The 26,146-nt window shown below is 46.0% G+C and overlaps 1 protein-coding gene across 2 annotated transcripts in view; it reads right to left on the bottom strand.

Moving 5' to 3' along the window:
* The window catches only part of LOC146854136 (cystine/glutamate transporter-like), a 107,643-nt gene that overhangs the window by 64,863 nt on the left and 16,634 nt on the right, over positions 1 to 26,146 (bottom strand). For both annotated transcript variants that reach the window (XR_014981161.1, XM_085651900.1), the window contains exons 4-5: positions 20,025 to 20,150; positions 16,378 to 16,477 (exon numbers count right to left, since the gene is read on the bottom strand). Coding sequence is in view for 1 of the 2 variants with exons in the window: in XM_085651900.1 (XP_085508026.1) it covers positions 16,378 to 16,477; positions 20,025 to 20,150 (226 nt within the window). In the remaining variant the exon portion in view is untranslated. The remainder of the gene's footprint in view (positions 1 to 16,377; positions 16,478 to 20,024; positions 20,151 to 26,146) is intronic.

The following is a 26,146-nucleotide window of genomic DNA, read 5'->3' as shown; positions in this document are numbered from 1 at the left end:
TAAAGACTCTCTGCTATCTGTTACAAATGAATAAGACTGTATTTGCATTTTGGAAAGACAGAGTAGTTAAAATGGTTAATAACAGAAAAAACAGGAGACTCTACCACTTTCTAAAACTAAAATATGACCCCAGAAAGTGGTATGTGCTTACAAAATGTTTGCAAACACACGAAAGGTGATGGGATGATGTGTTGTATGGCTTGTATCAAGTGTGGTAAAGCTTTGCGTTTGTCGAACAACATAAACATTGGCATAGTGTGAGTCTGATTCCCCATGATATGTTGGCCTAGCTCACCGTGTACCATCCAAACCCCTAACCTTATAGGGTAACAGATGTGTGTGCAACCTCAGAACATGAGAACCCTGATCTCCAAGGAAATTGTGGTAACAGATCCAGAACCTTTTAATTTGGATTCTCGTGCATACGCAGAGAAGTACACAAGAAATACTCAGCAAGGATTCACAATATTTATTGTAGTGTTGTGATTCTTGAATAAAATTTGTGTGCTGCGATTATTTTTAGAATGAAGTGGATTAGCGTAATTAGCATTACAAGTACAGTGAAAAGAAGAAAAATATCCACCACTGTGCTAAGACAGTGTTTATATACAGGCATAACATTTCCACCACTGTGCTAAGACAGTGTTTATATACAGGCATATAAGTACTGTGCATATGTGTACTCCTAACAAGTGCTCACTAACCTAGTCTTGCCTAGGGTGGGGCAACTGCCAAATCCCTGATCGGTGGACTCACTCCCCGTTACCTATGGTTAAGTGTCATCAAGCTGTCCATCTTGGTGTAGAGCTGGACATCTCTCGTGTTGGTGCATAGGAATCAGCTGAGCTGGCATTCGACATGTGGTAGCCCCCGAGTGTCAGCTGAGTGTTCATCTGCTTTACCAAGGAAGTGGTTGTGTATTTATAAAATAACCCGTCTGTTCATTTCACAACTCCTGTTCAGGCCAAAGTTATTTATTCTAGTTGGATATCGGTGTCACCAATTGGACAAATAACAAATATGACATTGGCGCAGTGAATTTTATCCTTCCTACTAATTGTTAAAGGTGTCGTGATAATGTACACATGCAGTAGAAATGTAAGCAATGCAGATTCAGAGATTGTTATCCTGCATTGACACGCATGCAAATGTATGTCCAAAGCCATTGTATGTAAAAGAGAAGGCAACTTGAGAAACATGAGCATGTAAATGGCAGTGTTTCTGCTAGGCCTATCCTGACCACTTGACAGATGCCTGCAATAAGTCTAACCACTGGCAGTCGCTCAGGTACTACTCCAACCCATCATTTTTTTGCCCACCACACCACCTCAGGTTAGACCCAGCCCTTATGCAAATCAGGTTTAATTCTAATCCAATGGGAACATTGCATCCTTAACTGCCAAGTCAGGTTTTTTCAGAACCAGAGTACAAGCAACCCAAGATTTCTCTCTGATTGCATGGTCTTCAGTAAGGAGTAACTTCGCTCCAGTGGCAAAGTGAGTGAAGGACCATCACCTGGGCATGCACTTGGCACTTAGGGTGTTACATCAAACACAGAAACCTTTATGAGCGGATGCGTGATATAAGTCTAACCACTAGCAATCACTTGGGGTAGTATTCCAACCCAAGGAGTGAAAAATAATGACAGACTGGGATGGCCTGAGAACTACCCGGGGCTGAGAATAATTCAAGCATTCTATCCACTACTTTTTGTGTAAGTCAATGTGTCATCCTAAGAGGGACTAGTATGCATAGACATGGATCCATTGCATACTCTTTCACTTAAACCACGCTAACCTGGCTGATGAGACCTAATCAGGGTGAAGCTGGTCCTTTTTGCTTCTTTTCCGGTTAACGGAGGACCTGGTCTGTTGTTTGGTTTGGACTTTTCTCATTGGAACAGGATCGAGACTGATTTCAATATGGTTGGGTCCAAGCTGAGGTGGCATAGTGTGCAAATTAATGATGGACCGGGATGTGGCCAGAATAATTACCAGTACCTGAGGTTAATTCAACCATTCTATAAATCCCTTTTTTTATACTTTAGAAAATTATAGAGAACTTGACCACGGTTACAGTGCAAAACGTTTGCAATTAGTGCAGTGTTTTGTATTACAAGAATCTGTCCTCGGGTAACCGAGGGACTACTTAAAAAAAAAAAAAAAACACATTATGGGTCGAATGCTTTAATTCATCTCAGCCTCTGTTTATACTCTGCTGCGTTCCAGTTTGTCATTTTTTTGCCTTTTTGGCATTCCAGGCAGGAACCAACAATAAACAATTCTAACTTAGCCCTACTATGATAGGAACAGTCCAACATGAACATCGAGACAAAAGCACAAGAAACTCCATAATGGTTTATTGTTTGTTTTCCTCATCAGTTTGATGCAATTTGTATACTAAGGCAGAATAAGCACACCCCCATGGCGTTTAAGATGTCTCTGTCAGGGGGTCACTCTGGAGGCGGAGCAAACGGGAGATGATAATGGCTATTCATTTCCACCTCGGTCGCAGGATGAGAGCGGCCCCTTTAATCCAGATTGGACTTCCCTGGAGGAGGAGTCTGTGAGACCGACGTCAGCGGCAACCCTCCAATCACGGGTCGTATTTGCCTGTAAAGAGAACCCGGAAGAGGACCACAGCGCGAAAGCGGGCGGAGGAAGTAAGAGTGGAGAGAGAGACGGAAAGCGAGAGCAACGAAGCGGTGGAGACGGCGAGAAGACGAGCGGAGGATTCGGAGAGGACGTGGTCAAGGATCCGAAACAGCCAGGAGGCCAACGTAAACGCGACTCGCCCCGCCGCGTTCCCGGAGGAGCGTGGCTGGGAAAGGTACGGGACCGAGTCCTGGGTTTTACTTTTTCACGGGGAGGGACGGGGTAGGATTGAGTTGGGGAGGTCACAGAGGGGTGGGCGCGTGTGGGACACAGAGTACGTTTATTTTTCACCCTGTTCCCTGCACCTTCACCTACGAGACCTCTATTGTTTTTTTGGGTGTGAATTCTATGTGGTGGCAGCCCCGGTGACCCTTCACTCCCCTTACCCTGCCTCAAATCCATACAAAGCTCCTCCATCTCACGCTTGTGTGTTCCCGTGTTCTTTTTGTTTCCCTCGGTCTATCTCCCGGGAGAGTCGGACGAACACCTAAGCTCCGTGGAAAGCGCCCCAAGAGAAGACGAGCCAAGAAGGAAGACGCGATCTCCTCAGTTTACCTTGTGCCTTCTATCGTGGAACAATAAAGAACCATAACCCCAGACCTCAGACTATCGTGCCTCCTTTTTCATAGAGGGTGTCCCTTGTGACAAGTGGCGAGCCAGATAGGAGGACATCCCCTTGCATCCGAAACAGGATGGAGGCCCTTATCCACCAGATGAAGGAGGGCCAAGCCAAACTCAAGTGGGCGGTGGAGAAATCCTCCAGTCAGGCCGAAGCGGATCGCGCTGTATTCACTTCGGCCATCCAGAATCAAGCCGATAGTCTACTTAAGCTTGCTGAAGGGCATGCCCAGCTCCTGGTCAACCTAGGACAGAGCAGGGCCAGCCATCCACCGGGGACAGTGGTCCCCTTGCAGAAGTTTGTGCCTGGAGACGACCCCTTGGCATTTTTTTTTTTACTTTGAGAGGGCAGCGAGGGCTAGTGCCTGGCCAGGAGATAGATGGCCGTTTTACCTCGCCCCACTCCTAACCGGTGAAGCCCAAGCGGCATATCAAATGGTAAACCGAGATGGAACCGCCACCTATACTGTTGTGAAACAGTATGTACTCGATAGACTCGGGGTGGATGACGAGACCCATAGGCTGAAATTCCGCCAAGAACGTGGTGTCCCAGGTGACTTACCCAAGACTCTATTTTTCAAATTGAAGGAAGCCGCGGACCTCTGGCTTAAACCCCATGAAGGCAATATGGAAGAGGTCATGAATAAAATTTATTTAGAACAATTCCTGGAGGCCCTTCCGTATTCTACTCAACGCTGGTTAAAGCAACACGCTGGCCTCACCTTGGAACAGGCCATGGAGATGGCGACCTCCTATGCTAGGGCTCAGGGCCGGCCTCCAGTAAAAGAGACTGAGAGACACATCCGACCATTAGGTCCCGGGAAGCCAGACAAAAGACCCTCACGACCCCTCCCAGAGAGCAGCCGTCCGCGCATACACCGCCCGGAGAACCCGACCTACTCAGGCCCCCAATGTTATGACATTGGGGAGTGGGGACATATTGCCCGGTACTGCCGCAAGAAAAGAGAGAAGGAGGAGGAACCGATGGACGTGAGCTATGCTCCCCGCTCTGTCTTCTTCGCCCAAGAAACAGGGCCGATATTCTATGTGAGTGTGACTCTTGAGGGGAGGGTGGTAAGGGCTCTCCTCGATTCTGGGTGCAGGCATTCGGTCGTGAAGAGAGAACTGGTACCTCCCTCAAGGCTTCTACCGGGAAAAACCATCCACATCCGCTGCATTCATGGGGATGTGAAGGAATACCCTTTGGCTAAGTTGGTGTTAGTCACTGAGGGTGATGTACAGGTGGAGGCCGTGGTAGGGGTATTGGAAAATCTCCCCGAGTCCCTAATCATCGGGATAGATACCCCATGTTTTACTCCCTTAATGCATGTTGCCCTGGCTCCTGCAAAACATGATGTCTTACTTACGCCTGAACCCTGGGCAAGAGATAACCACTTCAGGATGGCCCAATTAAACGATGCCACCCTCACCCATGCCTGGCAAAAAGCCAGAGACCCACAGAACCCCTTGTATCAGACATTTCCCACTTTCATTGAGAAAAACGGCCTGCTATATCGTCTCTCCAAAAAAGACGCACTGACAACCTCCCCTGTACTCGTCACCCCTGACTTTAACAACACCTTCATTTTACAGACCGACGCCTCCGGTATCGGGATAGGGGCGGTCTTATCACAGCCGGACAAGAATGGCCATGAACGGCCCCTTCTTTATCTCAGCCGAAAGTTATTCCCCAGAGAACAAGCATATTCCACCATAGAGAAGGAGTGTCTCGCGGTTAAGTGGGGGGTTGAAAAGCTGAGATACTATTTAGAGGGTAGGCCCTTCATACTATATACCGACCACGCTCCCCTCACATGGCTACAAAGGAACCGTGGCCATAATGAACGTATTCTCCGCTAGTTCCTGGCCTTACAGCCTTTCCAAATTGACGTCAGACATCGAAAAGGGGTTCAACAGGGTAATGCTGACTTTCTCTCCCGTTTCCCTTGTTCCCCCGAGCGGGGTACACCTGGGGGAGGGAATTGTCAGGGGGTCACTCTGGAGGCGGAGCAAACGGGAGATGATAATGGCTATTCATTTCCACCTCGGTCGCAGGATGAGAGCGGCCCCTTTAATCCAGATTGGACTTCCCTGGAGGAGGAGTCTGTGAGACCGACGTCAGCGGCAACCCTCCAATCACGGGACGTATTTGCCTGTAAAGAGAACCCGGAAGAGGACCACAGCGCGAAAGCCGGCGGAGGAAGTAAGAGTGGAGAGAGAGACGGAAAGCGAGAGCAACGAAGCGGTGGAGACGGCGAGAAGACGAGCGGAGGATTCGGAGAGGACGTGGTCAAGGATCCGAAACAGCCAGGAGGCCAACGTAAACGCGACTCGCCCCGCCACGTTCCCGGAGGAGCGTGGCTGGGAAAGGTACGGGACCTAGTCCTGGGTTTTACTTTTTCACGGGGAGGGACGGGGTAGGATTGAGTTGGGGAGGTCACAGAGGGGTGGGCGCGTGTGGGACACAGAGTACGTTTATTTTTCACCCTGTTCCCTGCACCTTCACCTACGAGACCTCTATTGTTTTTTTTGGTGTGAATTCTACATGGTGGCAGCCCCGGTGACCCTTCACTCCCCTTACCCTGCCTCAAATCCATACAAAGCTCCTCCATCTCCCGCTTGTGTGTTCCCATGTTCTTTTTGTTTCCCTCGGTCTATCTCCCAGGAGAGTCGGACGAACACCTAAGCTCCGTGGAAAGCGCCCTAAGAGAAGACGAGCCACGAAGGAAGACGCGATCTCCTCCGTTTACCTTGTGCCTTCTATCGTGGAACAATAAAGAACCATAACCCCAGACCTCAGACTATCGTGCCTCCTTTTTCATAGAGGGTGTCCCTTGTGACAGTCTCGCTTAGAAAAACAAAAAAGTGATGAGTGGAATACTTGATTTAATTTTAAACACTGAAAATTATTTCGGGTGCAAGAAAAGTAAATAACCTTTTCACCCACTATGTCACTCTAGATAGGGACCAAACATATGTAATTCACACTCGGTCCTGCTCCAGTAGGAACTGCTGGTCCATACTTCCAGGCCAGGTCCCTTCATACAGGAAGACAAGCAATTCAAGACCAACTTCAGTCTTCTTGGACATTATTAGTGAGGTGCAGCTTGAGACAGAATGAGGTACATTGAGCACGAGGCCCACGTCTGTACTTAATATTTGTGATTAGGGCATCTCACTTGATACAAATATTCTCAAAGCCTGCCTCTCAATGAGAGGTGGATCCTAAAAGGCAACCTTGTGTGTGCTAATGGTTAGCACAAACATAAATAAGACAGGATCTTTTTATGTCTGTTACCAGGAAACTATTGGAAACTATTTGCATTTGTAGGTTAGTGTAGGGGAAACGGGGATCTGGTTAGGACGCCCAATCAAGTGCTGAATTTCAGCCTGAGGTCGCAGGTGGGGTGCATCAGCACTCATTTTTGTGGGCCAGCACCTATTTTTCCTCAACAATATCCACACCAGGAGCCCTATTAGGTAAGGGCAAACTTTCCCTGTTTGCGCTCTGCGCACCTTAAAACAGGTGCGCCGGACACAAACAGGGAAAGTGCGCTCTATTATATGGAATGTACTGCCCCCAGGGCAGCCACAAACTCGTTTTGCCTCGGGGGTAGCACATTCATGTAAAAAACGAAGCGGTTGCTTTGAAGCTGCTCCGTGTTTTCATAGTGCAGCCTCCAACCCGCCTGCACTTTTAAAGGGGATTAGAGATCCCCCTGCAGGCGGGTGCACTATGTGACTGCACTCACCTGCAAGGGGATGTCTGGGGGTCTATGGGACCCCTCCTTCCACCTCCAGAAGGCTGTAATCAGTGGGTGCATGGACAGTGCCCCACCTTCTAGGTGGCGAACTGTCAGTGTGCCTCTTGAGAGCTTCTTTGCATTGCGCCTGTGTCTGTAATATGACGCGGTTGCAGAGGCAAAGGGATATTCCTATATACATTGACCTATGCCTCCATGCACATGAGGAAATGCCCTATTGAGGAAGCGCTGGCGATGTATGTGCTCCAGTGCTTTCAGTATTAAAGAAGGGGATGCACAAGCATCTATGGCCCCTTCTGTAACACTAAAATACCCCAGGGCGCGCGAAGTGGGCGCAAAGACCTGTTGCGCCACCGGGGCACTTTCATAATATGGCCCCAGGAGAGAGAAAAACACTTTAATTTACTTTTACTTTATTCTTGTAGAGTAAACCATAAAATTACAACAACAAGAACGTTAATATAAAACATTAGCACCATAATAAGCATTGCATACAAACCAGCCTTTCATAGTACAATACGTTGTGCAAAATAATAGTTACAATGTCTAATCAGGGGACTTGCTCAACAGTTACCTCCCAACAAAAACCTCAAGTATTACTCCGCTATGTTTACAGGAGTGTTCAGGGCCACTAATAAAATAATCTTAAAAGCACAGCATCGAACATACAAGAAGTGCAAAGTAATAGATTACAGTCCATATAGAGATGATGAAAAAAGAATTAGTCTAAGACAATAATGTTTGACTATGCCGGAGAGCAAGTTTAAGAAAAGTACAACACCTGCACATACCTCAGGTGCGGAGAGCATCAGTAAATATAAAAGTACCAGGATATGTCTGGTCACCAAGGTGCCTCTAATAATTGGGATTAAAAACCTTTGAGTATAACTATGATAAATGCTACAATAAAATGCAAAGTGTGCCAGGGTTTGCAGGGAATGCTCATCACATGGACAGCCAAGAATGGTTTTAGGGTCAAACTAGCCCAAGGTAAATTAGAGCTGACTCCTAATCTAGCCAAACCTATATCTTTTTGTTAGAAATGGGGGTCTCTAGTTGGCAAGGGTTTGCACCTTTGTCCAAATAGGGACCCTTCTTCCTAGCCAGGATAAGGGAGTTACACTCTTAAAATAACCCCTGCTCACGCCCTTGGTAGCTTGGCATGAGCAGTCAGGCTTATCTTAGAGGCAGTGTGTAAACCATTTCCACATAACCAACAGTAATACAGTGTAGGCACTACAAAAGGACACCCCACCAGTTTAGAAAAATATCCGATATTTTTATATACTTAAGAAAAGACCAAAAACGATAAAAATCCACAATACAGTACTTAGAAATCCTCAGTTATCAAAATATGTTTGAAAAACAGTTCCTTGATGTCGATAGCTCTGTCCGGGGCTATCATGGCATCATCAACAAACAAATCCAAACAGTTCTGGCTGACCGCAGTGTCGCGGGCCAGCTACAGTGTCGGGAAGACCCGCAAACAGTATCTTTAGAGATGCAGGGCATTGGCGACCCCTCGTTGAGCTTCCGATAGCGCGGCGCCACAGGTGTTGGTTCCTGAGGTCGGTGCAGGAATCATCAGGGCCCTTGAAGTCACACGCGTTGCAGATCGAACTCCTCTCTGTTGAAGTCAGGAGTGCTGGCATTGGCAGGCGTCAGGTGCTGCGGTGTGAAGTGTAGCGGTGTGGTGTGCGATACCCTCAGGTCGCAGTGCGAGCAGCGGATTGGTGGTGCCATCAGACGGCATCGTCAATGAGACCAGGGTTGCGGTGCGAAGTGAATGCGGTGCTCGTCGTGGTGCTGGCAGGTTGCGGTGCAAGCAGCGTTGTCGTCGTTGCTGAAGCGCTGTCGTTGGCTGACTAACTGGAGTCGATGGCGCCAGTGTCAGTAGGCCAAGGCTGCGGTGCAGGATGAGGGCAGTGCATCGTGTAACTTTATGAGCGGTGCCCTCGGACCGCGGTGCAAGCAGTGGCATAGATTTTGGCGTGGAGCGGCATCGTCGGGGATACCAAGGCATCGTCGTGAAGCGAGACGGTGCGGAGTGCTGTGCCCACAGGTCGCGGTGCGAGCAGCGGCTCGGTAGTGGCATCAGCAGGGACCAGGGGTGCGGTGCGGCGTTGCCCTCTGCGGTGATGTCAGGACACAGAGTCAGCAGCGTCGACGTCGATGGGTTGCTTTTTCTTCTGTTGCAGCACAAAACACACAGTTCCCAGTGCTGAGGGCAGAAGAGCTTGAAGTCTTTGCTGTTCCTGAGACTTATTGAACAGGGGGTAAGCTCTACCTCAATCCCTTGGAGAAACTCACAAAAGTAGATTGCAGAAAGTTCAGTTCAGTCCTTTCACTGCCCAAGACAGAAGCAGCCACTGCAGGCCAACACAGCAAAGCACACAGCAATGTTGTTGTTCCTCCTCACAGCTTCTCCAGCTCTTCTTCTTGGCGTTCTTCTTGGTCCAAAAGGGTTCTTAAGTTCAGTGGTCTGGGCCCCAATATTTATATCCCAAATTCCTTTGATCTCCTAGACTGAGCGTGTCTGTGCCCAGCCAGAACCAGTTCGGCCTTCTCTGGTGTGGCTTCCTGGCAGGAGGTGGAGACGGCATTGTCAGAGGCAGACCAGGCCCATTCAGATGCACGGAAATCTCCTCCCCCTACTCTAAATGCAGCCCAGGTCTATTCAGCCCTTTCCTGACCCACCTAGACTATCCGGAGACACTCCTGCTCCCCAGCCCCTGTCATCCAAAATCCAGACAGTCAATCCACAAACCCGGCTGAGGCACACTGGATGGTTAAGCAAGAAAATACCTACTTTCTAAAAGTGGTATTTTCAAACACAGAATGTAAAAATCACCTTCACTAAAAGATGCATCTTTAGATTCTGAGTTCAGGCATACTAAACTTTATTTTCCTACATAGTTCCCAGGGCCAGTTATGTTTATAAGATGTTATAAACAAACTCCCCATTATGTCCTATGGGGAACAGGTAGCCTTGCACTAGTGAAAAACAAAATTGGCTCTAATTCACTATCAGGACATGCCACACACACCAGGGCATGTCCTACCTTTCACATACACTGCACCCTGCCCACAGGGGTACCTTGGGCCCACCTTAGGGGTGACTGACATGTAAGAAAAGGGAAGGTTATGGCCTGGCAAGTGGGTGCACTTGACAATTCAACATGGCAGTACCAGACCGCACACAGGCTCTACAATGGCAGGCCGGAGTTACATTTATGAGCTGTTTGGGTGGGTGGCACAATCCAGTGCTGCAGCCCACCAACAGCATTTGATTTCCAGGCCCTGGCACACGCAGTGCACTTTACTAGGCACTGACACATAATTCAAACAGGCCAATCATGGAAACACTAATCCACAACACATTTTACCACAGGAGCACTTCAACTTTACCACTGATAGGCAGTGAGAAAAGTGCGCAGATACACTAACCCAGCACAAACCGAGTCAAAACTGGGAGGTCAGAAAGCAAAAACTCTGGGGAAACACGCCAAAAGATGCCTAGTCTAACACTTGTCAATAAATCCCAATCCCAAGCATTAAACTTGATCTCAAGATTATGTTCCATTCCTGATGTGGTTTGAATCATCACGTACTCGCCATTAGCAAGATTCCTCAATTCGGTCAGCTCTCTCTCCCTCTCCTGTGCTCAATAAAACTTGATTTAACCCAACATTTGTCCCTACTACTATCATTAATGCACTTAAACCTGGGAGTATGGTCACCCCTATCACATTAGAGACAAAACACAATAATCTCCCTGTTCAAAGTGTCCTCGGGGTTACACCAGCTGGAAAACCATAGCATTCCTCATATCTACAGGATGATGGCTAAGCATCTTAATCCATGTCTAAAAAAAAGTCAAACTCCTCTTTGACTTTTTGTGATTTCCTTACTTCTTGGAAACAGACATTTCTTTTGCTGCTTCTCAAGAAGCTGAATGTGGACCCTTGTGTCTTGAGCAATTTTAGAGCTATCTCACTTTCTCCTGCCCCAGCTAAAATTCTAGAGAAAATGGTGAACCAACAAGTATCTGCCTTTGAGGAAGCAAATGGCCTTTTCCACATCTCCTAATTGTGCTTCAAAGCAGGTTATTTAGCCAAAATGTCTCTTCTGGAGGTGGCTGAGTTTGTTAGGAAGAACCTTGATGAAAACATTGATTTTGATCTTTCGGCAATGTTTGGCATGGTGTCCAATTTGATCCTTCTGTGCAGGTTAAGTCAACAGCAAATTCGGGGCAAGGCTCGCTCCTGGTTAAATTCCTTTTTGGAGGGCAGATCCCAGCGAGTGTATCTCCACCCTTATTCATCAGCATCCAAACCTTTAGTTTGAGGGGTACCTCAGGAATCGGCCCTGAGTCCACTCTTGTTCAACTTCTACCTCGCCCCTCTGGCTGATTTGATTGAAACCTGGAGTGTGAAGGTGGTCTTATATGCAGATAACACTCAACTATTATTTTCTTTCCAGATTTGTTCAGCGGCAGTTCTGCATAATTTTAAGGAGTGCCTCAAAGGAGTTTCTTCTTGGATGGAGTCAAACTGTCTAAAATTAAACTCCGACAAAATGGAAGGCCTTGTCATTTGCCATGACAGGCCCCTGCAGTCAACAACCAAATTAAATCCTCACCCCAATGCCTACTTCCTCTGATAGGAATCTAGGCATTTTATTTGATTCAGCCCTCTCCTTTTCTGCTCAAATTAGACCGATCTCTTCGGTCTGCTTCCTGAAATTGAAAACCTTAAGGAAGTTTCTGTATTTGGTCCTAAAAGAGATCTGTAAAATGATCGTCAATTCTAACCTCTTGATTGGACTATGCCAACAGTCTCTATCTCAGCCTGTCTGCTGGACATACAGACTTCAAAATGCAGCTGCAAGACTGATACAGAGAAGTTCTCTCCGTCAGCATTTCTATCCCCTTCTGAAGCCACTGCACTGGCTCTCAGTGGTAAAGCGCATTAAAGTTAGAGCCCTTATTCTGTCCTTTAGAACACTTGCTGGATCTGGTCCTCGCTATCCATGGAACATACTGATCTCCTACATCCAAGAGAGAGTGCTTAGATCTAATAACCTCAGCTTACTGCAGATTCCAAATTTTGTAAGGTCGGCAGCGGATGAAGCTCATTCATGGTTCTTACAGCCAAGCTCTAGAATGGTCTGCCACCTAAGCTGCAATGGGCTGAGTCATTGGTTATTTTTAAAGAAAGTTAACCCTCTCAGATCTGGGAGAGGCAGAACGATAGCGCTGGCACTGGGGCGGCCAAACAGCTATTGCTGGCTAGATGGGGCCCAGCGGGGGTTCTGTCCCACTTGGCTTGGTTGTATAAGCTATGGGAATTCCTGGGTATGGAAAAGATTACGGCAGGCCTTACACACTCCCTCCCGAAGTTCGAGAAAACATCGGGGTCCACCATAGAATTCTTGTCTAATGAATTCACGGAACTCACTTGCCCAAAGTATCTCAGAGTCCTCCGCCTTGCCAGCTTCAATCGCCCACAGGCATAAAACACTACGGGACATCTCCCGCCCAGATCCCCTGTTGACCGCCTGCCCGGCCCACCGCATACTCACCCTGGGAATAGACCAAATTACTTTCTCTCTTCTATCCCACTTTCTTCACTCTTCCCTCTCTTTCTTCTCTTTTAGCTAAAATGAATGATCCCCACCGGCCGGTGGATGTAGGTGGCGGCTAATGTAATACTTGTCCCTTTTCAAAATAATAAAAAGATTTAAAACATAAAAGAAAGTTAAAAGCCTTGCTACCTAGATAATGTTTTGGAATATTTGTGTCTGCTTTGAGCGCCGGGAAGCTTCTACTGAAGCAGCTGTGTGCTTAACAAATGTTAATTGATTGATTGATTAGAGGGACCAAATTGATGTAATCTTCCACATAGGATAGTCCAACTTCTTCCTGGACAGCAAACATCGGTGACCTGGGTGAAACACCTAGGACACTCCTGCATACTCTTTTTTCCTCATCCAACAGAAATGTTGTGACTTTATAACCCCAGAGCCAAGAGCCATGAGCTAAAACAGGTATGCACTTTCTTTTATAGATTTTGAAAAGAGGGGCAGTGGGCTTGTTACCAGTTTTGGAGGCCAAGCTAAATAAAATAATGACCAAAATACAAAGTGTTAGCCTTCTCTGGTTCATGCAAGGAGCCCAAGTCCCCCAAGAGTCGAATGTAATCCCAAGTAAGGAAATACATGTATTCTTAGAATTGGAGTTCCTCGGAGCACAAAACATCATGACTTCACATTCTAGGGACCACATGCCATGGTTTTGGCTAAGTTCATGGCCAAACTTAAGCCATCCATGAATTTAACAAAAGCATCTAAAAGTAATTGGAGGCCATAGGATGCTCTCTGCTTTCAAGCAGCATTGTCTGCATACAGAAGGATAGGGGGCATGCCATCCATTTGTCTTCAGCATGTCCCTGCTCTTGCTAACTAAGCTAGGATCCAACCCATTAAGATATAATAAAAATAAAATAGCCGCCAAAACAAATTCCTGCCGGGCACCTTGTCCAAGGCCAATACTCTCTGTTAATTCACCATATGGCCCAAATATAATAGTGTATTTAATGTCTAAATAAAGGGTGCGTAAGAAAAACACCAGGACCCTTTCGACCTCAATGGATTCTAGCATCTCCCATAATTTGGAACTACCCGCGATGTTAAAAGTGCAAGCGAGATCTATGAAGGCTAAGTAAATGGGACCACCCTTAGCTATTGTATTTTTACTAATTAGTAAATGAAAATTGTGGCACTACTCGAGTGTGCCCGGTCCAGCTTTGAAACCATACTATAGGTCAGAGAAAATGTGTTTATCAGTGGCCTACGATATAACTCTGTTAACATTGCCAATTACTTTCATGAACCAATCCAGTAGGGAGATTAGCATGTAACAGTTGAGGGATGTACAGTACCGTTTAAAAAAAACACAGGGCCAATAATGGCAAAGCGTCATGACTCAGACTGGCCATACTTGCTGGCTGAATTAGCATAATTTGGTATAAGGGGTGCCCGTAAATTCACTACCAGCTTATATAGATCTAATTGTACCCCATCAGGCCCTAGAGCTTTATACACAGGGGTTTCACAAATGGTTTCTGCCCCTTCCACAGTGAATTCGATACCAAGGGGAAATCTTGGCACCTCTGGTACTGAATCTACACTGACTATATAATTCGTGTGGTAAACTTTTCTGAAATGAGCCACCCATGCACGTGCACTAATTTTTTAAACCACATTTTTGGAGGTTTTAAAAAGTTAGTTTTCATTCACAGTGTACCAAAACAGACCAGAATTTCTAGGCCTACTAGGGGTGACCAGGGTGGTCCATACTTAATCACTTAGCTGTGTCCCCCTCTTGCTAATAACCAGCTTGTATCATCTTTTACAGGTAGCAACTGTCCCTGAGTCCCTGGGAGTAGCCCTCAAGGCCCCGTGCTCTGCAGGAGGCCGGGGCCTCATCCTTCCGCCCACTCCTTGTCCTTAAGGGTTTTTGGGACCAAAAGTCCTTTGCTGCAGTGTGTGATGGGTGTCCCCCACAAAAAGGTAAAAGGAGGAGGAAGAGAAAGATGGATAAACAATCATAAAGGAAGAAAGCAGGTATTAAAAAAATCTGCAAGAGTGGGATAAAGAGGCTTGGAGTTTCTGGTGGTGGATTAAAGGTGTAAAATCAAGACAACATTTTACTAGCCATAACATGCATATCTGCAATTATTCTTTTTCCTATACACTGCACCCAAACAAGGCATTCATTTATAAATGAAACTTTTTAAAGGTATTGTGAGAAATTCTTACGTGTGTGCATCCTTCGAGGAAAGGTGTTTCTTTATCCCACACTTAACTAAAATGTATTTCTTACAGTCTCTGGCTGCATTTGGTCATTAACCAATAAGAATTATCTCCAGGTAAATTGTGCGAGATGCCTGGATCACAGTCTAGCTGTTCCTCCTGCCTAAACTGGAACTTTGTTTGAGAGCCAAGGAGAATCTACTGGGCTGTATATACAAGAGAAATTGTAAAGGCATAACACCATCATCTGTTGTTCCTTGTTACACAAACATTCCTCAGGTGTATTATTATTATTATTATTATTATTAATTTTGGTCTAGTTGCAAAGTGCCACACCCAGATCAAATTATCCAAAATCTCCCTTATCAAGGGTGGGAAGACAGCAAGGACAATCTTTCTATCTAAAAAGGAATACCAGTTACTAACTCACAGTCGGGGTACACCCATTGACTCACCTATACATTCATTAGACTCTGGATCTGACTCACCGCTGACATAGATTGTGCTACATTATTATTCTTGCTTAAACCTATCATTGATCAGAGCATCTGCCCTCTTCCAAGCTGGCTTTCCAATGGGGGATCTAGCACTACATTCTAGGTGCAAGGACATTGGGCCATGAGGCATATGAAAGGGTGATGTGAGGTGTTTTAATGGTACGACACCCCTTGGCTCCATGATGGCACACTGCTGTTCAGTCAACCCTACGCTTCATGAGAACGATGACCTGTTAATCCCACTTTACTGTGTACTAGGTTTAGGGTTCTCTGCCCTTCCTGAACCCCGAGCTCATCCCACACAAGCCCTCTCTGGTGAACTCGACTCCAAGCAGCCCTTACTCTTCTTAAGAGGGTCTAGTGCTGCAGAGAGTGCACATGACCAATGTGGTCCTGAGGAAAATGCTCATTGTTACTTCAGAAAAACCTAGTGCTGACCATTTGAGCCCTTGATTCTGTAAGCGTTCTATACATCATTCCAGGGACCCTCCAGCAAGACATCCTTTGAACCTCTTCCCCCCTCACGCCACCTTGGAGTAACAAGATTAAAGAACAGACTAGTATAGATGCTTAAGATATTTTGCACACAATTGTACTATGTACTGAAATGGTCTGGCACCTGGGAAATCAATTCAAAGAAGTGCCTAGTTGAATATGGAATTGGAAAGTGTACATAAAACATGCGCATGGCGATAGAAGTGTTATTAAAATGCTTTTCACACAACCCACAGGTTTTTGGGATCTGTTTTATGCAAGTGCCCTGTGGTGAGTGTCATTGGAAAGAAGAGATAATGGAGACCTTCTAAAGATCACAAATAACTTGTATTACATCTCGTGGTGCAAGTGCTTTGTAGAATGTGGAATTAGGAAAGGAAGATTGTGAAAAATATGTGGTTCATGTGTATTGATGGTGGTTCTGCTGGCCATAATGTAATTTAGGACACAAGTTCAAAGACTCTATTCAAAGGGCACCGTTGAGAAAGGACCATGTGATATGATTAGTTCACATAATAAATTAGGATCACTCACCATCCACCATATGCAAACATTCCTGAGTAAAATGCCAGGGGAAGTCTATCCAATGCCAGTGAATCACTGTTGAACGAATCCTGGAAATTTTCATTGTGGCCTAAAAGGAAAGAAATGTACAAAAAATACTTATAAGTGTGTAAGGTGTTTACCAGATCATATGCCATACATGAAAGATCTACGTGGCCATGCAATTTAAATGTCTAATGTAACGCGAAGGCAGGAGAATAACATACCCGCCTTTTATTTCTTCTTCATCCACTGTGTAAATGATGCAAAGGAGACTTTCTCAGTTAATCTGACTTTTTTGCAGGTATTATGATGCTAGACATGATACTTTAAAATAATTCTCTATTTAACATGTAGGTATGTAAGTATGCGGATATTTTGGATAGCACAAACCTAGCTACATACAGTGGAGCTATGTCCATGTTCCAGGGCAAAGATACAGTCAGTAAGTGATCTGAGAGAAAGCTGGTTTCTAGACCTTTACAGCAGCATAATGTTGTGTATGTTAAAGAGGTTTATCTTCAACTCTTTAGAGCAGGGTTGGAGTGGTCCTAATGAATACAAGAAAGTTGTCAGAGTCTAGGTACATTGTTGTGGCTGTGGGAAACCTATAAAACACAATGGTGGGTGATGAACTGGTTTCCTATTAATATGGATATTTTTCCTGCATTTACAGTAAGTGTTTGCAGTGTTGAAAGCTACAGCTGCAATTATATTTCACTTAACAAGGATTAGGGCATATTTTTAAGCACATCCGTCCAGTTACAAAAGTCAGAATATCATAGGTCTTAAAGGTTATTACAAAAAGGAGACAAAAGATCCTGACATTCTGTAGCAGATACACATTCGAACTTACAGCGTCTTGACCCATATCTTCCTTAAAATATAACTGTACAGATGTGCTTACAATAGGCCTGTTAACTGGGGTAGCATGAAGAGGTGGTGTGCAAACAACAGCCATCCCTCACAATGGCAGAGACACACACTAGGAAAAGAGAGAAAATGAGTCGGTAGTGTGGGTTCGGGGGAGTGGAGAGGTAAATATGAAGTTGAGCTTCAGGTGAGGTAGTGATAGCTCACTGCTGACTTGTAGAGGATTATGGTGAACTCACTTGTTAGATGTATGTTATGTTTAATTAGCCACGCTATGTTAGCACTGGACCATGTGGAATATCCCTGTAGTCTAGAGCTTCAAGCTGTCATATGTGTGCAGCCTGGGAAATAGCTGAACAGTATGAGACTAAGCTATTTCTTGTTGTCATCAGAATCTGTAAATTTAGTAAAATCTGACAGTTAAATCTCCTGTTTAAATTCAAAGCTTAGATTTCAAGTCACTAGAGTAATAATGTAGCTATTTTTTGTAAATTTGTGAAACATGGATACAGATTTTATGCCTAAAAGCTAACCACTTTTTAGATACCCTGAGATATACCTCTACTATTGAAAGCCAATACCTGCAGACGTTGTAAGGATCATGTTGTTCTAGCACAGAGACCTCCAGCAGGACTCCCTGAGGCTCTCTGAAGCATTCCATTTTGCCTTCATAAACTAGTGCCAGGATTGTGTTCTCTCATGGACACAATCTCCTACCTCTTGACATTGTGCTCGAAATAGCTGACAAACTATTCCAAACAGACGACAAACCATGTTGTCCAAGTATGGGCACCACTCCGAAACTCAGGCTTATTATTTATTAATCTGCTAGAACTAACATAGTGCCTAGAGATAGCACAGTGAGGGTGTAAGAGCTATAAATAGTGATGTTACAGGCTTTCCCTGTTTTCACTGTTATTGAAAAACGTATCTGCTTTTTATTATGTGCACTAGGTTTCTGCAATTTAAAATGACTATTTAAAACTAAATATGTTGAAATACATAATCCATTTCTAGTGTTCTTGAGTGTGTAATTAATTCACGAATGATCGTTTGGATTACCACTGCTTTATGTTGTTAGCCAAAAAATATTGACACAACCTCTTTTATATACTCGGTAGGACTCTACAGGGTGACTATAATCTGTCTTTCACATTCAGCGCTGGTGCATTGGACTAAGTTCACTCGCGTTAACCATGAGTATGAAAATAAACCTTGTGGAGCTGAGCCTGAGACTCGGTTTATGCAACACAGGGTATGTGTCAGATACTACTGCTATGTAATGCTTGAGATAGTATGTTTTGTTATTCTGATTAATAGCTCTGTTGCCTAGAGCCAGAGTTTCTGTAAATCATCAGATAGTTCTACTGTGTGTCTGAGATTTGTTCTGTGTGTCCCTATTCATCAATTATTATTAATAATTTACTTTCTGAAATACTCAATATGGCTATAACTACATCAAGAGATTTGTTTGTATCACACCTGAGCCGCCTGTTTATTCCACCAGGCATTTTCCCAGTGGGTTACAGCCAGTGAAGGCCAGTTTTTGAAGGTAGAAATATCCTCACTGCGATCACATAACCAAATATAATCATTACTTGAGTTTTGTTACAAGAGGCTATTGGGATGACAGTGCTAGCATGATAAACCGGACAGATTCCGATACAATATGAAGCTTCACAAACAAGGACCTCTCTGACGCAGTCATTCAGGGAGCTTCAATCCTCAGCATTTCCAGGACACTGGCTAGAGTTGCTGAGATGCATGACCTAAATTAAACTGCAGACTGATCACCTACATTTTGGGTGTAGCTCGCAGGACAGAGAGGTATGGCTTGATCAGGTTTCACAATTTGGACACTAGTCTCATCACAGAACTAGATTTATGGAGCTGCCATGCCCCATTATTAATACATTAGTTAATGCATTGTAGCAGAAAATTCCCAGGAACAAATGTTCTTTCTGAGCCCCCAGTTCTCTCCTCATCGGCTTTTCCCAGTGCACTGAAGGACAGAGGTATTCTAATACTTCTCCGCCAACAGCCAGCTACCATGCTGTGTGCTTGAAGTCACAAGGTCTGGCTAGCTCCATCCATGTGAACCAGGCAGGCAGTGTTTATGGTAACCACACGGCTCACTAACCAGACTCCCTCTTCCAAATGTAGCTCATTATCTTTAATGGACATTCCATGGTGAGATCAAACTCTAGGCTCACTCATTTACATTTTATAATAAAGTCCTCCTTACCGACAGCAACATGGAAGCTCTTAAGTCCAACAAGCTGAATTATTTTTATAGTTTCAGAATTTTAATGTTTCTCATATTTGACATAAATTTTAATTGGAATTCAAACATTTGATTACAAAATGTATTTGCTAAAAAGGGTAAATTCAAAGAGCCACAATCAGGAAGGAAAGAATAATACTGTGCAGTAAGTATATGATACACTGAGGCCAAGAAAGATGAAGCATGCCTGCCAGTCTTCTAATATAGCAGCCTGCATATGTCATTTTTAACATGGGGGAAATCTTGTTATAGGGCCTGCGGTGAAATGCAGAGGTTAATATTTTAAAGACCGTGGGCTTGTTTCTGGATTTAGTTAAAATAATTTAGAGGCATTAGAGTCTAAATTGAAACTGAAACTTCTGAGTGGAGATGTCTGATAAATCAAAATACTGGGAGAACATGAGATGGAGGAGGAATTGCATGTGCCCCAGCCCAACTTTATCCTCTCTCTGGCGGCACACATATGTCCTATTTGTCTTACCTGAAAAGAGAGCCACCATCCCAGGAACAATAATCAGTGTGATGGTGACAAGTTTCAGAGCCATAAGAATGGTTTGTGTATTAGCGGCCCATCTTACGCTGCAGCAGTTCAGTGCGATGATTAGAGCTGTAGGTAAAGGCATAGAAGAGAGAAGGTTCAGTGCAGATAGAGCTTCAATGATGGGCTGCAGCCACCAGCTTTAATAGCATCTAAAACAAATCCATCCAATTTTAGGAGAAGTAGAAGTAATTTACATTATAGGGAACATCATCCGATCACAAGACATCATCTCCTACGCCAATGACACCCAACTCATCCTCTACCTGACAGGCAAAACAACCACTGCCAGAACCTACTTCACCAACTGCATGACCATGGTAGCAGACTTGATGTGAGCCAACTGCCTGAGGCTCAACTCTGACAAGATGGAAGTACTGGTACCTCCACATGGGTCTCCATCTGGTGGCCGTCAGAGGTAGGACTAACATTCACACCAATAGACTACACAAGAAATCTAGGGATCATCCTGACAAGCTCAACATGACGGATCAAGTCACCCTATTGTGCACCTCCTGCTTCCACATCCTACACAGAACACCAGACAAACCATCATGCAAACACTCATCACCAGTAGGCTGGACTATGGCAACACTCTCAATGCCGGACTCCTAAACAACTCCTACAGAGACTCCAGACCATCCAGAACACCGCTGCAAGACTCATATTCAAATTCCTACTGTACATCCAATTAAAATCTTCACGCACACATACAATGACCTCTACAACACAGGACCAGAATACTTGGCCAGCTGCAAATCCTTTCACCAGCCCACCAGACACCTACGTTCTGTCTCACTCTCACTCTCACTCACACACATGTTCTGCATCCTCAAAAGAAAAACTGGAGGTTGCCTATTCTCCTACATCACACCCAAGACAGGGAACAACCTCCTTCAACACATCAAAGCCTCCGACTCACTTCTTGAGTTCCACAAGAAGCTGAAGATAATATAAGCACCCTGGGGACCAAAACCCTACACACCTGCTCAAGCGCCTGGTTACCCTCTAAGTTTAGTGTGCTATATAAATCAATATAGCATAATATAACAAGGAACATAGTGTTTCATTTCTCAAGAAAGATACTAAAATGTAATGGTGCATGTAAAAGGTAATGAAACCTTTTAAGTTTATGATTTCCTCTCCTTGGTAGATTCTTGAAGTCTGCCTAGACTGAAATACCTCACTTCCGAATAAGTATAAACTGTGTGTAAGATGACTGTGGTGCACACACAAGGATGAGGTACACAGGTTGCATAGCCTTATGTAAGTGGTCTTCACCGTGCCCCTGCATTTTGCTGTGCTGATCACTTCATCCCTGCAAAGACAATTTTAGGTGGGAGATTTATGTCTGGTTTAGATTCACAAACAGTGGGACTGGGGAGAATCATGTACACTCAACACACTGAATAGGACCTAATTAGGCAGGAGAGCCTGCCCCTTGAAGGAAACATCACCTTGACAAAGACCATCCTCTTGACCACTGCTAAAACCTGAACAATATATTGTTAAATGCCCACATACAGTGATCAGCTCTGCAGAGAAGAATTGAATCTGTAAGCCGTGGGAGTTGATTTTCTTTCAATAAAGAGCACTATGAACTGAGCTTATGCTAACATTAGATTGCATTTACACTGTCCTCCATCTTGCCTGAATGTCACAATGTACCATGTGATGACTACTGCTGCTTTCTGTTCTAAATAAAGTATTGCCAGTGCCCACATGACTAAGCAAAGTTTTCTCAGTAAGGTTTTCTCACAGAACCGAACCAAGGACGTTTCCAAATGTCCATGGCTCTTGCTGAAACATTGTATCTGTTCAACTGTACAGATAATGCTGTGGGAATGAATGAATCTCAATGCATTACTATCCTGAGAGAATCCTTGATTGTTTTTTGCAGTAATATGTTTCTTCTAGCTTGGTCCCTATTGGTGCAAATCCTGAGAACCATGTATTCCCACCGAATGAACTGCAGACACCTCCAACACCACCGAACACCTGCACTTCCAGATCCACATGGACCCCAACATCACCCTCAGAGGAACTCTCGTGTACAGACCCCCTGGCCCCCAGCCACAGTTCATCGACGCCATCTCCGACATCGTCAGCACGCACGCTCTTGCTTCCACAGACTACATCCTCCTCGGAGACTTGAATTTCCACCTCGAGAACACTGACGACAGCAACTCCGTCACTCTGCTTGATAACCTCACCAACCTTGGACTCAAACAGCTCGTCACGACCCCCACGCACGCCGCCGGACACACGCTCGAACCCCATCCTCTCCACCAGCAACCACGTCTCCATCAGCCACACCATCAAACTCGACTGGACCGACCATCGCTGCATCCACTTCACCTTCAAGAAACCCAAGGTGCACCACCACCCGCAACGGATCCCCTACCGCAGCTGAAACAAGGTGACCGAAGACCAGCTCATCACCGCCCTCGTCTGAGACCCACCAACAGACACCACCGACACCAATTCAGCCGCCCACAACCTCAGGCAATGGATCAATGACTGCGCCAACACTCTCACCCCGATCAAAAAACCCTCAAACAGATGCACCAACAGAAAGGCCAGTTGGTTCACCACGGACCTCCAGGAATACAAGCGGACTTGCCGAAGACTCAAGATGAAATGGCGCCATGAACAGACTCCAGACAACCACGCAGCCCTAAAGAACGCCAGCCGCAAGAACCACGAACTCATTCGAGCCATCAAAAGGACCTCCTTCAAGGAACGCATCGACAACAACACACAAAACAGCAAAGAGCTCTTCAACATCATGAAGGAACTCTCCAACCCCAGCTCCAGCACCAACGACACCCCGAAGTCGCAAGACATATGCAACTCCTTAGCCACCTTCTTTCACAGCAAGATTGCAGACATCCACGACCGCTTCAACGCCAAGACCCTCCCTACAGCCGCCGACACCGCAGACTCACCTCCCCCCATCCTCTCCAATCGCCTGCTCTCCTGGACCCACATCAACGACGACAACACCATCAAGACCATGAACATCATCCACTCCGGCTCACCATCCAACCCCTGCCCCACCAAGTCTTCAACAAAGCAAATCACATCATCGCACCCCAACTGCGGAAGATCATCAACAGCTCCTTCGAGACCGCCACCTTCCCGGAAGGCTGGAAGCACGTCGAGATCAACGCCCTGCTCAAAAAACCCACAGCAGACCCAAAGGACCTCAAGAACTTTCAGCCCGTCTCCCTGCTTCCGTTCCCGGCGAAAGTCATCGAAAAGATCGTCAACAGGCAACTGGCCCACTTCCTCGAGGAGAACAACATCCTGGACCCGTCCTAATCTGGATTCCGCAACAATCACAGCACCGAAACCGCCCTCATCGCTGCCACAGATGACATCAGGACCCTACTGGACAACGGCGAAACCACGGCCCTCATCCTCCTGGACCTCTCTGCTGCCTTAGACACCGTCTGCCACCACACCCTACGCTCACGCCTACACGACGCAGGAATACGCGACAAAGCCTTGGACTGGACCACCTCCTTCCTCACTGACAGAACCCAGAGGGTCCGCCTCCCACCATTCCGTTCTGAAGCCACCAAGATCATCTGCGGCATACCCCAAGGATCATCCTTCAGCCCTACCCTTTTCAACATCTACATGGCACCGCTCGCCAACATCGTCCGCTCGCACAACCTCAACATCGTCTCCTATGCCGACGACACGCAGCTGATCCTCTCACTCACCAAGAACCACGCCACCGCCAAAACCAACCTCCACGAAGGAATGAAGGCCATCGCCTACTGGATGCAGAACAGCCGCCTGAAACTTAACTCAGACAATACAGAGGTCCTCATCCTCGGCTCCACCCCCTCCGCTTGGGACGAATCTTGGTGGCGTGTCGCCCTGGGAGCTGCACCCACTAACCACGCACGCAACCTGGGGTTCATCCAGGACTCGTCGCTCTCAATGATCCAGCAAGTCAACGCCGTCTCGTCCTCCTGCTTCAACACCCTCCGCATGCTCCGCAAGATCTACAGATGGATCCCCACCAGAACCAGAAGGACGTTAGCCCAGGCCCTCGTCAGCAGCAGACTGGACTACGGCAACGCCCTCTACGCAGGAACCACGGCCGTACTCCAGAAAACACCTCCGTACGCCTCATCCTCGACCTACCCCTTTTCCCCCCTGGACCAACCTACCTTGCAAAGTATACTTGGCCAGCTGAAATCAGGCTCCGCAAAAGATACAGTCTCCCCCCTTATTTTAAATCGAATTTTTGATACAGTTGTTACTGTTATCTTAGGCATGATTAATGCTTCATTTCAGAAAGGCATAGTTCTTCTCTCCTGGAAGCAAGCAATGGTTAAAGCATTGCTGAAAAAACCAAACTTGGACCCTGAGAAATTGGGAAATTATTGTCCTATTTCTCTGTTACCAGGGATCAGCAAAATTGCTGAAAAACATGCGAATAATGTTCTGTCTAGGTTTCTGGAAAGCAATAACTGTCTTCACTCGTCCCAAACTGGTTTCAGACCCCTGCAGGGCACAGCAATTGCCCTCGTGACTGTGGTCGAGGCTACTAGAAAAATTTTAGACAACGGGGGCTGTGCTGCTATTATCCTTTTAGATCTTAGCGCAGCCTTCAATACAGTCAATCATCAGTTGCTTATCCAGAGGCTTAAAGGTGTAGGAGTGACTGATTTGTCCCTTAAATGGATTCATTCATTTTTGGATGACCGGTCATTTCAAGTGTTTCATGAAGATTGCATTTCTGACCCGCAGACGCTTCGATGTGGGGTCCCTCAGGGATCCTCCCTGTCCCCCACGCTCTTTAATGTGTATATGAGCCCCCTGGCAGGTGTCGTGGAACCTTTCGGCATTCAAATTGTTACCTATGCCGATGATACGCAGCTGATTATTTCTTTTAATCAGCTGAACAACACCACCTCGGAGTTGGTCTTGTGTTTGGGAGAGATCTTAGCCTGGATGGAATGCTCTTTCCTAAAGTTGAATGGACCTAAAACGGAGTTGAAGTTTTTGGGTAACTCCTCCGTACCTACCTTAATATCATTTTGGCCAAATTGTTTTGGCCTTCCCCCATCCCCCAAAGATTATATTAAAAGTTTGGGGGTGTGGCTGGATCGTAACCTTGATTTTGGGGAACAAGCAAGGAAGGTTGCTGGCAGCTGTTTTGGGTTGATGAGGATGACACGGAAAATTATTCCTCTCCTCCCTTTCGCCGCAAGGAAAGTGGTGGTCCAGTCCCTCATTCTTTCCAGGCTCGACTATGCCAATGCCCTTTACCTAGGAGCACCTTGCTCCACGATCAAGACATTACAAATAGTACAGAATTGTGCGGCACGTCAACTCCTGAATATTCCCAACCGACAGTCAGAGCGGACAGCCTTGGCCACCCTTCATTGGCTGCCTATTCAGCAGAGAGTGCAGTTTAAGGCTCTCTGCATTTCACACAATATATTGTCAGGCTCTGCTCCATCTATCATTTTTTCCCTCGCATCTTTTTATCATCCTGCGAGAACCCTGCGATCAGCCAATAAGTGGTTGGCAGCTGTTCCCAGAATTAGGAAAGTACGTGCAGGGGGTCGCCTTTTTTCATATAATGTAGCTAGGCTATGGAACACCCTCCCCCTAGACATTCGGTGCAAAACTAACTACCTGGTCTTCCGGAAACGCTTAAAAACTTTTTTGCTTCCATAAAGGGATACTTATTTCATTAAATTTGGCCTCTAGTGCTAGGATGCCTTTGGTAACCATGCGCTCTACAAATGTTTTATAATTACCCCGCCACATCCACATCACCGCCCACCTAAAAGACCTGCACTGGCTCCCAGTCAACAAGAGGATCACCTTCAAGCTCCTCACCCACGCTCACAAAGCACTCTACAACTCCGGACCGGCATACCTCAACAAACGTCTCACCTTCTACACCCCGATCTGCCAACTTCATTCCGCCGACCTCGCCACCGTCCCACGCATCCACAGGACCTCCACCAGCGGCAGATCCTTCTCCTACCTCACCGCCAAGACATGGAACACCCTACCCACACAGCTGTGCA

This window comes from Triturus cristatus, chromosome 4_1, assembly GCF_964204655.1.
Source record: "Triturus cristatus chromosome 4_1, aTriCri1.1, whole genome shotgun sequence".
Classification (NCBI taxonomy): Eukaryota; Metazoa; Chordata; class Amphibia; order Caudata; family Salamandridae; genus Triturus; species Triturus cristatus.
Note: the sequence above shows the minus strand (reverse complement) of the source record. Positions and strands in the feature narration are given on the sequence as shown.